The 17497-nt window shown below is 33.4% G+C and overlaps 1 protein-coding gene across 27 annotated transcripts in view; it reads right to left on the bottom strand.

Annotated features, from left to right (window-relative positions):
* LOC126772691 (modifier of mdg4) overlaps positions 1 to 17497 on the bottom strand; it is a 227170-nt gene that overhangs the window by 66823 nt on the left and 142850 nt on the right. The window contains exons 5-6 of one of the 27 annotated variants that reach the window (XM_050493148.1): positions 1699 to 1911; positions 804 to 1051 (exon numbers count right to left, since the gene is read on the bottom strand). The exons of 15 other annotated variants lie outside the window; for them this stretch is intronic. In XM_050493148.1, the coding sequence (XP_050349105.1) occupies positions 819 to 1051; positions 1699 to 1911 (446 nt within the window). In that variant the 3' untranslated portion in view covers positions 804 to 818. Of the gene's footprint in view, positions 1 to 803; positions 1052 to 1698; positions 1912 to 3894; positions 4140 to 5669; positions 5915 to 6468; positions 6753 to 8525; positions 8757 to 9359; positions 9608 to 11583; positions 11829 to 12561; positions 12807 to 13429; positions 13675 to 14010; positions 14308 to 15391; positions 15787 to 17497 lie in introns of those variants that run through there. 11 more of the 27 variants (XM_050493187.1, XM_050493191.1, XM_050493197.1 and 8 more) reach the window with 11 other exon arrangements.

Below are 17497 nucleotides of genomic sequence, written 5' to 3'. Positions count from 1 at the left end.
TTTTTACTTTATTCTAATGTTATTTTTAGTTCTATTACAGCCTTCGCGTATTTCTGATTAGCCTAAAGGTTGACTAGGAGAGAATGCCTTCTGTTATTAAATCCGTCTTTGTATCAACCTCAATTATTTGGTGAATAAAGTTTTATAAATAAAAATAAATAAGTTTTTATAAGTATAAGCTCCATTACGTTATTCATCTTGTAGGTAGGCAGCTCGCATGTCTGTGTGTTGAATTTTACCACTACACAATAGATCCTTGTACTGTTTCTTGTAGATAATAAATATAATTAGCCTTATTTATGCCGTATATAACAAGTGATTTCAAATAAAGTAACAATATATGGAGCGGTTAGTGATTAATTCACAAATGTATTGATAAATATTCATAACTAAACATAAGTTTTCAAAGTAATTAATAAAACATCAGTTTTCAATATTATTTTTCTGTGTTTTTATTTCTTCATTAGGTATCTTTCGTCTAGCTTTATTACATAGATATGTATGTCTAATTACATTTATTTACCGAAATATTTAAATACTAAAACAAACACGTATGTTTCATTGTTTAATTTAAAAGTTTCAATATGTAATACATAAATTTTTTTATATTATTGTGTTGTGTTAACATGTCTTTTAAGCATTTGTCTTCATAGTGATAATTAGCCTAATTCAAAAAGTAGACAGAATGCCTAGATGGAATTAAGACCACCTTTTACACCACACAATTGTTTGGGTACAATAAATGTATATAAATAAAATAATCATATTACTTAGGCTAGTTTAAAAAATATATAAATAGAATAATCAAAGCACTTGGACTAAATTTTCAAATAAACACCATTACGTACTACGTATTTTGGCGGTTTATGATTATGTTCAAGTACAGTTCGTATCATCTCTTTGTTATCGTTAACTATGCTGAACTTAGCTTTACAAGTGCCGCCCTTAGTGCACCGCCAGGAACTCATCCTCGTGTTCTTGAATCCACAATAATATGTAAACCCATTGAAGATTGCAAGGTGTACTCCAGTGTCTTTCATTACGAATTGTACTGAAAATAAAAAAAATCGTTTTTTCAGAACCAGAATCCACTCAGTTAATTGCAGATGAATATGATAGGATAAAAACATAATTGATAAAATAAACTCATAAGAAGGTATAGTAAGAAAGCTAATTTTTATTAAGATGAATGAAAATTATAAGCGTTTGGTAATGTCAATATTAACAAGTTTAAGCCCTGTTAATATATTCAAAGCCGATTCGTTTTGGTTACGAATTACGGATAATAGAATTGTGTACAACGGATAGTAATCCTTTATTCGTAAGCAAAACTAATCGATTCTCGTATATAGTAACTGGAATTTCAAGGCATTATTAATCATTATTGATAAAAATTGCTCAAAGAAATGAATGAAAAATATATGATACAGATCTTTAATCCATAAATCATCCTAAAGCACACAGAAACACACTCAACAATTCAAGCAAAAAATTTTTTTTAAATAAAACTTATTTAACTGCACTACTGTAGTGCACTTTTACTATACGAGTATATTATGATTGTTAAGCTCAGTATTAAAGTTAATCGCGGGTTCGATACTGGCTCATGACAGATATTTACAAAGACGCGTTTGGCTCCGTGCCAAAAGAATGTAAAGTGTTTATTAATTTATTTGTCAGAAATTTTCAAATAAACACCATTCCGTATAACGAAATGTGGCGGAGTGTGATTGTGTAGCAGCTCGACGCGGGAAATTTGATTTGTTTCATCTTGTAATGTGAACCGAGCCTTGCAGTTCCCGCCCTTAGTGCATCGCCAAGAGCTCGTCTTCTTGCTTTTAATACCACAGTAGTACGTGAAACCGTTGATGATCGCCAGCTTTGTACCTGATGTTTTCGTCACCCAATGTACTGCAAAAAATAAATTATTATCGAACAATTCTTACTTTCCGTTTATACTTAATAATGAAAATAAATGAATAGAAGGTTTACCTTCATTTACTTTATCTTTTTTCATTAATGGACAGTTTGTTACATATTATAAAAATCGTTAACTGCTGGTGAACAAAACAAACAGCAGTTTTTACCAAAAATTTAATTAGAAATGAAAATTAAAATTGAAACGAAAGCTTTAGTAGATTGTAGTAGATAAGTGTATTGGACAATATTATAAATAAATTTAAGAAATAATGGTCGTCATGTCGTCACGGAATTGGCAATAGCTAAGCTTAGCGCACGTGTAGTAGTGTAGTTCATAGTGCACGTTCGCGACGACGATGCCGCGTCAGCGGCCGCCGTGAAGGTCACTTGAATCGAAACTCACGCAAGAACTTATGACTATTATAGACATGTTGCAGTAAATCTTTATGTAACGAAAAATAGAAAAAAATCTATCTTTATGCGCAAACTTTGGTGTTTTAGGTATTGTTTAATTCAATGTAATCCTATACTGTTTGTTTTTCAAATAAAATAAAAACTTTACTACCTCGTTTCACTTGTAATGCCTCGTAGTGTAGTTATTAGATAGGCGGCTTACACGGTTGCAGTCCCAGGTTCAAATCATAGTTTAGACCAATAAAACTTCTTTTTTCTATCCTGTAATCCTCAGTACCCTTCCGATGTTAGGAAGCAGGCAATACACTCCCGTGGCTCAGATAACACATATAGTTTTATAAGTGTCCTAAGACGCTTGCTTGGATTGCCGTCCCAACGGATTATGAGCATGCACCTGTGTTTACGCACACACTCGTGCACTATTTCCTGCGCAGTTGGCTCGTCTTTGCGATTATCCATCTTGGCCAAAATTCACTCGTTTTGTTATACAATTGTTAGTTATGGTTTCGTAATATTTTTCAAATTGTAAAATACTTGCGAGAGACCGAACCCGATCATCATGAGTTTGCAAAAACAAACTAACTATGAAAAACTATCAATAGGTAATCAAATATCTCATAATTTTATAGTACCTATGTTGTCAGTAAAAGTCAACGTATGAACCAAAATCTTTATTCAACGTAGAATCCTTATACTTGCTTATTGGCTGTAAAAATCTTTTAACGATACGGAAATAAATAATTCTGATACGAGAACTGCCGAGACCGAAAATTTATTAAAATCTGGAAAAAAGGAACAGAGAAAGGGTCTTTTAAACCTTATTATTTGAAATAGTCTAACTTAAAAATCTTAGGGGCTGAGTGGTCATGTGTCGAATAAAAGTGTCTGACCAACTTTCCCACGAGCCTAAACCGAGCCTTGCAATGCCTTCCTCTCGTACATCTCCAGATCTCGGTTCTAATGCTTCTTTTATCTTTCGAATAAGTGTATCCATTTATTAAAGCCAATTCATTGCCTTTTTTGTTCTTTGTAAAGATAACTGTAATAGTAAAATAATAGATGAAAAAAGTGAGCCGATAGAAAAAGAATTTATTTAATATATATATGTACATATATATTAAAGGGAATTAATATTATCAAAAATTGAGCTATATTTCACTTCCTCCTTTTTTGAAGTCGTTCAATAGAATATATAAAATATTTTTATCGTAAGCATGACATCTTATCAGACGAGCTTTCTCGTTAAGAAATCAACTCTAGCTATATACCGCTCGTAATCTAAGCTGATATTTGGACTAGCAAACCAGATGAGGTAGGAAATAGAAGAATAGGAAGAATACCAATAAATTTATTGTTGTTTGAAGAGTTTCTACAAGTTTATCTTACTTCTTGTGACGATGAATTGATGATGACTACTTATCATCAGGTACCAAAAATCCTAGATAAAAAAATCTCAATATTTTTTTCAAATATTACGCTTCTTGTCCAAATATCGAAAAGTGGCGTAGAAAAAATATAAATTTAAAAAACAAAAATATTTTTTTATTCATAAACTGAATTGATATACATTGAATTTTATATTTTTATGAAGACACCGTTGCGTATGACGTGTTTGGAGGCTAAATGTGCGTGATTTAAATTTTTCCGTATAATCACCAGATCCTTTGAGCTGGCGAATCTTGCTTTGCAGCTGGGCCCTCTTGTGCATCGCCAAGTTATTGTGCTTGCGGTTTGGTTAGCAACATAGAATGTATACCCATCGATTAAGGCAAGTTGCCTGCCGTTCCTGTTCTTCACCCATTGCACTATTAATGGAAAATAAACTATTAGCCATGTTTTATGTTGAAATACTAATTCGTGAAACTGTTTATCTTCTTAATTGCTACGTGAAAGTATTATTGTATCTTTATTTGTATCTCATATTTTATTACCTTAAAAAAATGTCAGCGTACAATATAAATGTCGGAGAATATTATGACTGAGTAAGTGAGAAATTAGTTAATATAATTTCCGACTTACTGAGTTAGTCAGTTTTATACTCGACACTCGACATGCAAACTAAATACTCACGTGCATAATTTGTGTTTATAAATCATCTCGTGCTTGGCGGTGAAGGACAACATCGTGATGAAACCTGCATGTATCGAATAAAAGTTTTCGACATGTGTATCTACTAACCCACATTGGAGCAGCGTATTTAAGCTCCAACTATTCTCCTCAAGGAGCGGAGGCCTTAACCACAGTGGCACATTTACGAGATGTTACTTTTGCCACTTTCTGACTGCACAATCGAGTTCTACGTCGAGACCTTACTTTGTCCTTACAAAATAATTACCATTGTAAATTAATTACATACATACAATAAGTACGTACGACTGAATCTGCTATATAACTGTAAGAACCCTTTTTTACCCACGTCCCAATCATTATTGCTTGTAATTGAATTGCATTTAAAAAGTGATGAACGTACCAATACAATTACATTTGGTATTTTCTAGCAAAACTAAGTAGGTCAAGCCGTCACATAATTTAAACGTACGTAAAAGTTAAAAATTTTGTAATATATTAAAAGAAGAAGAAACAGGTATGTCATTTATTAAGCTGAAAGAGGTTTTCTTTAGTGCTTTTAAAAATAATACCTAATATATCATATCTCAATGATACAATTTATATGAGCGATTTCATACATTTACAGTCAGACGGATTACATATTCAATTTACTACATTACATTCAATAAACTGCTGACTGATTTTAAATAGATGATATTTCTTGACACTCATTTAATTATATCATTAATATAATCATCAAATAGCAAGACCTAAGAATTATAATGGTACTCAATATATAAATAATTTACAAATTTTAGATTAAGAGAATTAGAATAAGTGGAGTGTATCTCAAATCACTTGAACAATATATATATATATATATTGTTCAAGTGATTTTACTTAAACCATTTTATCCGCTGTACAGCAAGTTTTATTAGCTGCTAGAGGAAACTGACTCTTCCTTAAATAAAATTTGTGGGTTCAACAACAATTTCACCCAGTACCTTATTTATTTAATATACAACCATGTAATCGGCATGCATTCCAATGCATCTTGAAATGTTTTTATAAACAAATATCCCGTACGACTCGCGCGTGTTATACGTCAGAAATCTACAAAACTTTACATGTTCAATTGGATAAATAATTTAGGATGCTTACGAAACAATCAAATAAACATTAATTTTATATACCTACATACATAAATTCTGTGCGCATACGACATTATTACAATATTAATTAATTAATAAAGTGCATCATTAGTTAACAAATTAAATTGCAAGACAAATTACATTAATTGCTTAAATCTTAACATAAATTCCTTCATGTATAATATACTGCGATGCTTCATGGTTGTGATCGAAAAAAGCTTTGACGAGTCTCATCTCGTTGTTCACGGTGAAACGTGCCTTGCAGGACGTACTTCTCGTACAGCGCCAAGCTGCGGTCGATTTGGATTTCTTTTCATTATAAAAAGTAAAGTCATCGATAAGGGCCAATATTTTTCCCGATTTATTTTTCACCCATGTAACTAGAACAATTTTATATTTATATTAGCTAATCACTACTTGAATATATAATAATAATTAATAAATAAGTAACAATAACAGCCTGTTAATGTCCCACTGCTGGGCTAAGGCCTCCTCTCCCTTTTCAGGAGAATGTTTGGAGCTTATTCCACCACGCTGCTCCAATGCGGGTTGGTAGAATACACATGTGGCATAATTTCAATGAAATTAGACACATGCAGGTTTCCTCACGATGTTTTCCTTCACCGACAAGCACGAGATGACTTATAAACACAAATTAAATTAAGCACATGAAATTTCAGTAGTGCTTGCCCGGGTTCGAACCCACGATCATCGGTTAAGATTCACGCGTTCTAACCACTAGGAAATCGCCGCTTTTTTTCATCCTTCTCGCGGTGAGCCAGTTGTCAAGCTGGTCTGAGTTGACAAATCAATCAGATGAAACTCTAACCGAGTACGCCTCACTCTGTGCTGTGACCGACAATGCGTCACACACGTCATTTACAAATACTTCAATTAAAACTCCGAAATGCTTGAAAATTAAAATACAAAAAAATCATTGGAATATTCGTAGCTCATTTAATAAAAAAGAATAAACATATTTCAATGACTAAATTTTTAAGTAAACTCCGTCGTGAATCACATAATTGGGTGCGACGTGGTCATGAACTAAATTTTGCCGAATAATTTCCTTATTCATGTTTGATAAGAATCTCGCTCGGCAGGTCCGTCCTTTGGTGCATCGCCATAATAGATTCTTACTCGATCTTCCGTCGTTATAAAATGTATAATCGCCGATAATCGCAGTCACCTTCCCGGATTTATTTCTTACCCATCGAACTGAAACGAATATAATTTTCAACGATTTTCAAAGTACCAATTGAGTTAAATTCAATATGTCAATAAAAGACTATTGAATAAGAAAACGAAAGCATTGTTTTTATTAAAAATTTCTGACAGTGCTAACTATATTTGTGTGTAGCCGACGTTTATTAGTAAACACATCTTGCGTTCTATTAGGTCTTTACATATGAAATTGGCGTTTTGTACGGCAGGCATATAAAGTATTTTTTTTTTTTTGTAAAATATATTTAATTAATCAAAGTATGCAATCTATGCACTTTGCCATCTCATAGGTAGTTTATTGATCCCTTTACTAAAACAACCATGGGGGCGATAATCAATAAACTCTTTGAAAGCGGTCTGGACTGCCGCATCGGAGTTGATTTTTTCTTATTGTAAGAAGTTGTCCAAATTCCGGAAAAATGGTAGTCTGTTGGAGCAAGTCTGTCCGGGGAGTACGGTGGATGTCGCAGACATTTCAATTGTAGCTCATCTAACTTAGTGGTTGTTTGTTGTGCGGTGTGTGGTCTTGCGTTGTCGTGAAGCAGCAGTGGCCTAGAGCGATTGACCAATCTCAGTTGTTTAGCAGCTAGTTCTTCCTTCATGGTTTGCAGTTGCTGACAATAGATAACTGCCGTAATCGTTTGGCCAGATTTTAAAAAGCTGTAGTGAACGACACCGGCGTTAGTCCACCAAACACTCACAAGTAACTTTTTCTGAGTCAATTTTCGTTTAGGGCAGGATTTAGCTGGGACTCCAGGGTTCAGCCAGTGCGACGAGCGCTTCCGATTATAGTACAGTATCCACTTTTCATCACAAAAAATGATTCGTTTTAAAATCCCTTGATTATTGTGTCGGTTGTGCAAAGTAACACAGCAGTCGACGCGTGTTTGCAAGTTCGATTCATTAAATTCATGAGGTACCCACCGTTCAATTTTTTTTTTACTTACCCGATTTGCTTTAAGTGGATTAATACTGTTTTGTCACTTACCCCGAAGCCTGCAGCTACCTCTGAAGTGCTTTGTGATGGATCCGCTTCCACAATAGCCTTTAATTCTTCATTTTCCACTTTGGTCTCCGGCCGTCCACGGGGTTGGTTCTGAAGATCGACATTTCCAGAACGAAAACGTTGAAACCAAAAACGTACCGTACTTTCTTTTGCGCAGTACACATCATTCATCTTTCGAGCTGTTTCTGTAGCACTGATGCCACGGTAGAACTCGTACTCGTAAATATACTGATATTTCATGTTTTCCATTGTGCGGTAATAAGCGACGCTAAAGAAAAAAATAATGAGGAAAAAACAAATGAATGACTGTTTTCAAAATGTCTCAAATGTACCAGCTAAATGAATTTATTAAATTGAATTTGGAATTCTTAACCAAAGAGGAGATATTTCAGATCAAAGTGGTCAGTACGACAAAACGCTAATTTCATATGTAGACCTAATATTGAGCAACGATCAACGATCGCGGCTTTTTTAAAGACAAAAATATATTTACTGCATGCCAGCTAAAATATGATCTCCGTTTGAAAAAAACTATATACACTATAAATTAAGAAATTTAATTTAAGGTTGTGGAAAATCAAATAAAAAAATATGAAAACAATATTAAAAATATTGTTACATGACGGTACTAATACTAATTTTGAGAACGGTTTGAAACGTTTTAATTCCCATATAATGCCACTATTATAGATTAATATATTTTCACAGATACAATATCGAATGATTTTCTTATAATTTCATTATTCATTCAATATTCTCACATTACAATCTGTAGTAGTTTCCATTTTCAATGTAATACGCTGGTGGAGTGTGTTCATGTACCAGATGTGACCTTATAACCTCCATTTGCCTGGTCGATATAAACCTGGCCTTGCACGACTTGCCTTTCGTGCAACGCCATGCGAGAGTGTGGGTACTTTTCTTACCACAGTAATAAGTGAAACCATGGAAGATAGCTACACTCTTACCAGCTTTATTCGTGACCAGTATTACTGAAAGTGCAAATCGTATGATTAATTTAATCATTATTATGAGTTGGGAAAAGGTTGCCTTAATTTTAATAGAGAAACAGAATGTGGTATATGAGATACATAAGTAAATAAAGGTGTAATAGTAAAGGTGAAGGAACATACAGTATAAAAAATAAGAGTGAATAATAGTCAATTTAAAATATTTTAATGATAGAATTAATATTGAGGTCGAATAAATCATTGTGTGTTAATTTTACATAATTATTAAACCAATTAAGGCTGACGAAATTCTGGCAAAGCATAGCGCAAAGCATACTTGGATAGGTTTAATCGAGCTCGCAAGTTCAGCCGAGAAATCGCGCAAATGTTATGAAACCTTCACCAGAAGCGACGCGAATGCCTTTCTCCATTCGTTTGTAATTTATAGGTAGATCCTTTAACTATTTGGTTTCTAATGTACATTGTACTCACAGCTATTTAAGTTACCTGGTAGTCTGTTACAAGTATTCTAAGCGCTTTTGAGCAAACAAAATTAATTATTTATTCGTCGATAATTTTTCGTTGTTATATTAAAAAACAAGAATACTAAAATTGTTACATATTGATGTTAATATTAATAAAAAATAATTAGCAAACAATTCACATTTTATATAAGATACCATTCCGTATACAATAATTAGGAGGACTATGTTCGTGGAGTTCATGGCGTCGTATGACGTGGGCTATATCCTTGGTGGTGACAAATCTCGCCTTACAAGTCTTCCCACGCGTGCACCTCCAAGCGATCGTACTTGAACATGTCACGGCGCAGTAATACGTAAAACCATTTAAAATAGCCAACTGTTTGCCAGATTGGTTCAAAGCCAGAGTCACTGTAAGAAAAAGCGTATTGTATTATTATTCTAATACAAATTAAGTTTAATATGTAATCATATGATATGTCGATATCATCGTTCGATACTAATATTACTTCCTTCTTAAGTCCACGCGAGCTGGTTCTCGTTGTCACCGCCTAACTGTGACATCAATTCCATCGCGAACAAAGAAATTTGGCAACTCTTTTCTTTGTCGCACTTCCAAAAAACGGAATTCCTTACCAGCTCACGTGTTCCCCTCCTCTTACAACCCGGGTTCCTTCAAACGAGGCGTGAAGAGGCATCTTGCGGGCCGGCAAGGCGAAGGCGGCTAGTGCAGAACGTTTTTCCCGTCTGTACTGGCCGTCGTCGCGTTTGGACTCTACTACCACTTACCATCAGGTGGAGTAGAGTCATTTGCCCTCCCGGCGAATATAAAAAAAAAAAAATCTACTACAGTGTATAAAATCACCGTAATGGTGAAACAGTAACGGGTATTATTTATTAAAAATGCAGTACAGCCTCTTAAGGTTCTGTTACGGATCGATCATGTTTTTGGTCATATGTCAATTCTTATTTCTAAGTATGCTTATGTGAATTTAGTTTCACGTGAGAGTGGGCAGGTTTCAGCTTTATAAAAAATAGCCTATATCCGTTGGAGATCAAATTTACTTCATACTAAAATTTTATGAAAATCGGTTCAGCCGTGAAAACGTAAAGAAAGACAGACAGACAAACAAAGTCACTTTCGCATTTATAATATTAAGTATAGATTTTTTTAAGTAGAACTAATCAGTAAGTCCTCGTAACTCGCCGCAGCACGATCACCAAATATTAGAAAGAGATACGACAGGAATTTAACAAAACAGCGTACTACCGTAAGTACTGAACAGCATTTCACGAGTGAGATAAGAAATCTGTACGAGTTTATACAAAAAAGTTCTGACAACAGTCTTTGTCGTACAGTGATAACCAAGTAAAGCAACAAACAAAAACATATTCATTAAGATATCTTTTATTGTACACAAAGAAAACCTTCGAATCAAAAAAAAAATGCGTGCAACACGAAACGTGTCAGAAATGGAACGCCAGAATCATTCAATTTGAAAACGAAATACGTCCTCAAATTCTTACACAAAACATTGATTTGAAAATTACTCTCCATAAATAAACAAACTTTTCTGAACTAAACTACACTAAAACTATTAGGAATCAGATTTATTAAAAGTTACACAAAACATATTAAATATATAACTAACTAAATACATAGCTTATAAAAATATATAACTGTACGCCATTTATACATTTAATATTATTATGAATAATAAATGGTGCCCTCGACACGAATTGTCGGCCAAGACGATCAATGATATTTTCTAGTGGTGACGCACTTATCAAGGACAAGCTAACTGCGCTGAATAAATATATGTACGTACATAAACACACTTATATACTATAGAGTATTAAATCTTCCACGTAGATAGTCACTGAGATTACTACCTTGGGAAAATCGCATACAGTAGGTGACAATTGCAGCATATTGAGGAAAATGTCGCTCAACAACTACGTGAAATGTCACAACAACAAAACAAATGCCACGCACAAGTCGGTGTTTATAGAAATGTCGCTCGATGACATTGTGATGCAATTGCAATACAACCAGTATTGCAGACATGTTGAGAAGTACGTTGGGTACACGACTACACCCAGCAAAAAATGGTGCGAGATTCGCTGGAATAACGCGTGACACGTGCGCGCTCTCTCGGAGCGGCAGCTAGCAACATGGCACGAGGCATATTGCTGGACAAGGGGCAACGTGTCAGGATCACGTGGATTTGGCATTGCGCGTCATATTGAGAGACTTTTCGTCCCTTAATGTATTCGAGGCTTTAAGACGCTACGCTAACGTCATATCTTCCATTGTTAAGCGTATTTTGTTTTTTTTCCTGTTATATATGTTCTCGTATTGTTGAAGTTTTAAAATTAATAACTTCTTAATAATTCACTTTCTAAGTCTTATAATAAACACCATTTTTAATTACAAATGTCGGACGTTCATGGTCATGCTCTAAATTACACCTAATAATCTCGTGACTGTAAGTGGTGACCAGGCGCGCCTTGCAGTAACCGCTTCGACAGCAACGCCAGAGGAGCGAAGAAATATTTTTGGTGTTACAATAGAACGGGAATCCATTTATGACGCCTATCACCTTGTCCGATTTGTTTTTCACCCATTGAACTGGAAAAAATACTCATGAAAAAAATATGTTAGATGCTCGCCGTAACTAGCTTATATTTACTTCAGTATTGTAGTGAGAAAATATTTTTACTTTATATATTTATATACATATAAAGCCTAGAGAAGCAAAAAGGCCAGTGGGGAGAACACCCGCCCGATGGTCAGACGATTTTAGGAAGATGGCGGGTGCTCAATGGATGCGACTAGCACAGGACCGGGAGACCTGGCGCGCCTGTGAGGAGGCCTATATCCAGCAGTGGATTAATGTGGGCTGAATATGATGATATATATATATATATATATTTATTTATATATTCTTCATATATAGTGTCAATAAATTAGATTGTTTGTTTATGTTAAAGTAAGTACAATAATGAGATCTCATTGATATATTTCATTATGATAATAATAATAAAAAAATTGCGTTTTACGCACACGAGAAAACGAATGCATAAATCCTCACACACATTTAAATAGCAGACACACAAAACATATTAATTAACGCATCTTTTACATATATAAATATTTCTTTGTTTTCCATTCATCCCATTAAATTGAAACATAGTACGGTTAATTTTTGTATTTGAAGGTTTTTTAATGTAGCACATAGAGACATCATCCACTAACCCGCACTGGAACAGCATGGTGGAAAATTACTTTTAATTTTACATGTAAGAAAACATCTAATATACAATATTATATAGTTTTAAATGCATAATTAGTCTTAATTATAGTCCTTTGGAGTAGTTTATAGCTTCAAAAGTATTCCATTTCGTATAATAAATCTCGGCGCCATATGGTTATGTTCGATGATCCCCCACAAGACTTGTAATTTCATATTGGTGGTGAAGCGAGCTTTGCATGGTGAGCCTCTCGTGCAGCGCCACGACAGCGACAGACTGCTCCGTGAAGAACGGTAGTAAGTGTACCCTTGGACCACCGCTATCGGCTTACCAAGACTATTATTTACATACAACACTGAAAAAAAGACAATGTATTACTTTGGAGTATTTAAAAATAACTGTAATAAGAATATAATAATAAATATGCACAAATTTATAAAGCTACGACCACATTTGTGCGACTGAGCTAGCGACTTGTCATCTCATCAAATTTCTCTTAAAGAAAAAGGTGTGGCCGTAACTTAAGTTTTTAGTTTATACATCAAAGAACAAATGATTTTATGGTTCGAATTCTTTGATACCATTTGAACAATAAATAGTAACTAAGGGTTGAACGAAAAATCACATAAAATCCAATATATTTGAATCAACAATTGATTAAACCTACCTGATTTTTGTTTGTCAATTTTTATAATAAGATAAAATTTAATATTAAAAGCAGTTTTATTAGCACAGATTATACACATTACAAATAACACATTTACACGTTTGTTTTTTAAGAAAACTAGTCAAGTTAATTATAAATATAAAACTGATAAGACTAATATTCTCACATACTACAATAAATTATTATAAAAAATGTACTTCCAACGGTACGTGATAGCATTTAATGATGAATCCGACTGGTATTAACTATAACAATTCAATCTTACGAAACTACTTGTAACGCTAAAGGAACAAAACAAAACTAACTTAACTGACGTCACCCTACAACTAGATCTTGTAATAAATACCGTCTCGGACTATAAAGGTAGGAGGTTTGTGGATGTGTTCCAAGTGCGCCGTGACAAGCTCTCCGTGATAACTCATAATGAATCTAGCCTTACACAGGCCCCATCGCGTACAACGCCATATAGTGGTCTTCGAACAACGAGCCCCACAGTAGAACGTGTGGCCGCCGCATATGGCTAGCTCCTTACCACTTTTGTTACGAACGAAACGCACTGCGAAGAGAAAAAAAATTTAGTCACTTGCCAAAAGAAAATGCCATTAAACTTAAGCATTCTTAAATCGTCAGAATATTCGTTAATTTAACTTAGTTAAGCCATTGATTTAATTTATTCCTTGATAGTATGAAGTATGAAGGCAGATGAGCAAATAGTTCAACTGATAGTAAGTGGTCACCACCAATAGACATTGGCGCTATAAGAAATATCGACTATTCCTTACACCGTCAATGCGCTCTTCGAAACGAAACAGCATGAAGCATCGATGTTTGGTGATAGTTTATCCGATGATACCAGTGTTAAATGTTTATAATATAAAATCAAAAACAAAGATAAATTTAAATTATCTGGTAGCTGTGTCAATAACTTACCAGATTTTTTTTATTTAATAATACAGTATTTACAATTTGAAATAAATGCCGTTATGTATTTTATATGTCGGTGGCGGGTGCGTGTGGATGACATTCCAACGTAACATTTGTCGACTCTTCGTGGTGACGAAGCGCGCTTTGCATCGTCCGGTTTTAGTGCACTGCCACACGTCTGTTTTCTTTCTCCGTCCGTCGTAGTAGAAACTGTACCCGTGTAGGAGAGCCGTTTTTTTCCCAGATTGATTATGTAAATATAAAACTGTAAGTGTAAATGATAACACATCAACGTTTTTCAATTTAAATTAAAACCATTTTGCAACAAAGCACTAAAGAGTAACGATAGGTTATTTTAAAAATGAATAAGTATCGTATTAAAAATTGCGCCTCGGCCGTCACGATGGTCTGAGTGCCATAGAGTTGCAATTTTTTATATGATTCAGCTTGGATAAGAAACTGATAAAGCTTTAATTATAAGCAAATATATACCACAATAATATATAAAAATTACTAATTACCCCTCTACGTAAATTTTGCGTTAGGAATGGGGATAACAATATCTCAATGGTTCAGGATAGAACCCGCGACTTTTATATCGCCAGGCTGCCAGTAAACCATTGCGCTATTGACGCTTAAATTTAGATAAACTCTAATAAACACAAAAAGGAATAAATAGAAAGTCAGTGTGAGACAATTATTTATTAACTTCCAAAACAAACCCTTCACTATTTAAAAACTAACCATTAGTTTATTAACCATTATTTTCATACGAATGACATTAAATTCACATATGCGTGCTTTCTCGCTCGCAAATAGCCAGTGTGAAAGTACCGTAGCGATTAACATATAATATAAAAAGTACGTTTTAAAAAATATAAAGAACCTAAATATTTTATAGAAGTTAAAGCTCTTAATGATATTCATTTAAAATGACACTAATAATTTTTATTAAAATTTTAAATAATGCAGCTTTAAAAATAATAATCAGTTCATTAAATTTACATTAAAAATAGATTTACGTTATTTTTTTAAATGTATAGCAGGACTGACTCCAGATTGCCAATAATCTATAACAATAAAAGGTGCCACCATCACTCATAGTTTACGCTCCAGATTTAATCACGTTAAAATGTGATTATTTACTTAAAAATACTACATTTATATAAACTTAATATTCACAGAAGTTGCAACTTATTCGAATGCGCCTGAAACCGCCATACCCAGATAGCGTATGACTCACTTGGGCGAGATGAAAATAAAATTGCACTTACTAATTTTATTGCAACGATTCCGACGAGGTTTTTGCGTTCACACAAATGTTACACAAATATTTGTGTGAACGCAAAAGTATTTCAGATTTATGTGCCATACAAATCAACTTACTACATTATGTAATTATAATATATGAGTACTTTATATAGAAAAAGTATATGAAATGAAAACTATTCATATTTTATATGAGGATCGTAATAATTATGTCTAAAATAATATTCTTTTTTCGATATTTTTCTGATGACACCATTATGTATTTCAATCCTAGGCGGTGGGTGGTTATGTTGGAGTGTGGTGACCCTTATCACTTCACCATCAGGGGTCGCTTTGAACCTCGCTTTACAAGGGTACCCCTTGGTACATCTCCACATACCGCAAGAGATTTCCGCTCGGAGTCTGTCGCTGGCGTAATACGTGTATCCCTCGAATACAGCTATTCGTTTCCCATCTTTATTCATTACAAATATTACTGTAAAAAAAAAACACAAGTATTAGAATTGACATTTAAAAATATTTTCCAATATGAAACTAGTTTCAAATACAAATATTTAACCGTGCAAGTTATACGATTAAGACTTATTTGATCAATAGTTCAAATACTTCTTTATTAGACGAAACAAAAAAAACAATTCCTGTACTTATATACATCTGTATTATAACATGAAAAATGTCCAAAAATCCTAACATAGTGTATAAAAACTTATTTTATAACTGTAACAATAAAAAATTGCGAGCATCACTAACTGTCTAACTCGGTTTTACGTATAAACGTTGATAAGCGGGTGTTCAATTAAACATTCACATCTTTTTCTAGCATAAAAGGAGACAGGGCATTGTTTAACTAATCACCCCTAGACACCATAAAAACCTAGACAACATAATATTACAAATAAGTAAAGCCGTAAGACATTAATAATAAACATAATATAAATATAAATAGTTCATCCATTAAAACTATTCGAAATTTAATGATTAATTTTTTAATGGTTATGATTATCTATGTACGTAGCAATCACGTCATCGACGGTTGTCACCGCCGCCTTACATCCCTGATTTCTGAACGAGCAACGCCATCTTCTCTTATGGTTGAACTTCGACGCGAGAAAAAACTTGAAGTTTTTAAAAAGAATCGCCGTGCCGCCGCGAGAAGTCGTTATAAACGTAACTAAAATAATAATTCAATAATATTTAAACAAAATAACATTATATGATAATCATATTTTCATAATCATTAAATAAAAAAAAAACAAATGCACATTAGTAACATATTAAATTTATAATTATTAATATTCATATAATTTACATATTTCGTCTTTATATACATTTCAATTAATATATTAAAGAGAATAAAAATGACTGAAATATTTATTTATTGCTATATGAAGATTCATACATTGTTTAAAAACAACCAACTTACCTTAGGATAACAATTCTAACAATTTAATATTAAAATAATTTCAAAACCTACTTATCTAATAAATGACTATTACATAAGAAATATAAATTAAAATACATTTACAGGTTTGCGTAAATACATGTATATTAAAAAAAAACGGTATGTCAGTTCGACCGAGTGCGCTTTACTCCAAAACTACTGAAGATATTACATAATCTGTTTATTACTTCTCCGAGTCAAGTCAAGATCATATTACGCTAAATTTAATGACAATCATATCGCAGCAAGACACCTTAATATATTAGCAAAGAAGGTACTCGTATATCTACGCAGAAAACCGCGGGCATTAACAAGTAAATCATATACATATATCATAATTTATGAATGGTTGTGTGATCCGGAAATTCTTACTATGACGTCATCTATTGTCATGACGGACGCCCGACATCTGAATTTTCTCTTTTCACAGCGCCATCTAGTTTTGTGGCTCGAAGGATTCGTGTAGTCCTTTAGGAATCTGTAGTTAGCCACCTGGATTACCGGATGACCGCGGCTCGTAACTCCGAATATTGCTTCTGAAAACAACAATTAGGTTAAATACCATTATTATAAAACTATAATCAATTAATGTATGTATACCTCGATATATCTATGTATAGATCGAAAGTGATATCATAAAATCACAGGTAAAATATATAGAATTTAAGTAATGTCTCGTAACCTAAGTCGAAGAATTTTTTGAAAATAATTATAGTAATTAAAAACACCTAATATTCTATTATTA

This window comes from Nymphalis io, chromosome 13 (assembly GCF_905147045.1).
Source record: "Nymphalis io chromosome 13, ilAglIoxx1.1, whole genome shotgun sequence".
NCBI lineage: Eukaryota > Metazoa > Arthropoda > Insecta > Lepidoptera > Nymphalidae > Nymphalis > Nymphalis io.
Note: the sequence above shows the minus strand (reverse complement) of the source record. Positions and strands in the feature narration are given on the sequence as shown.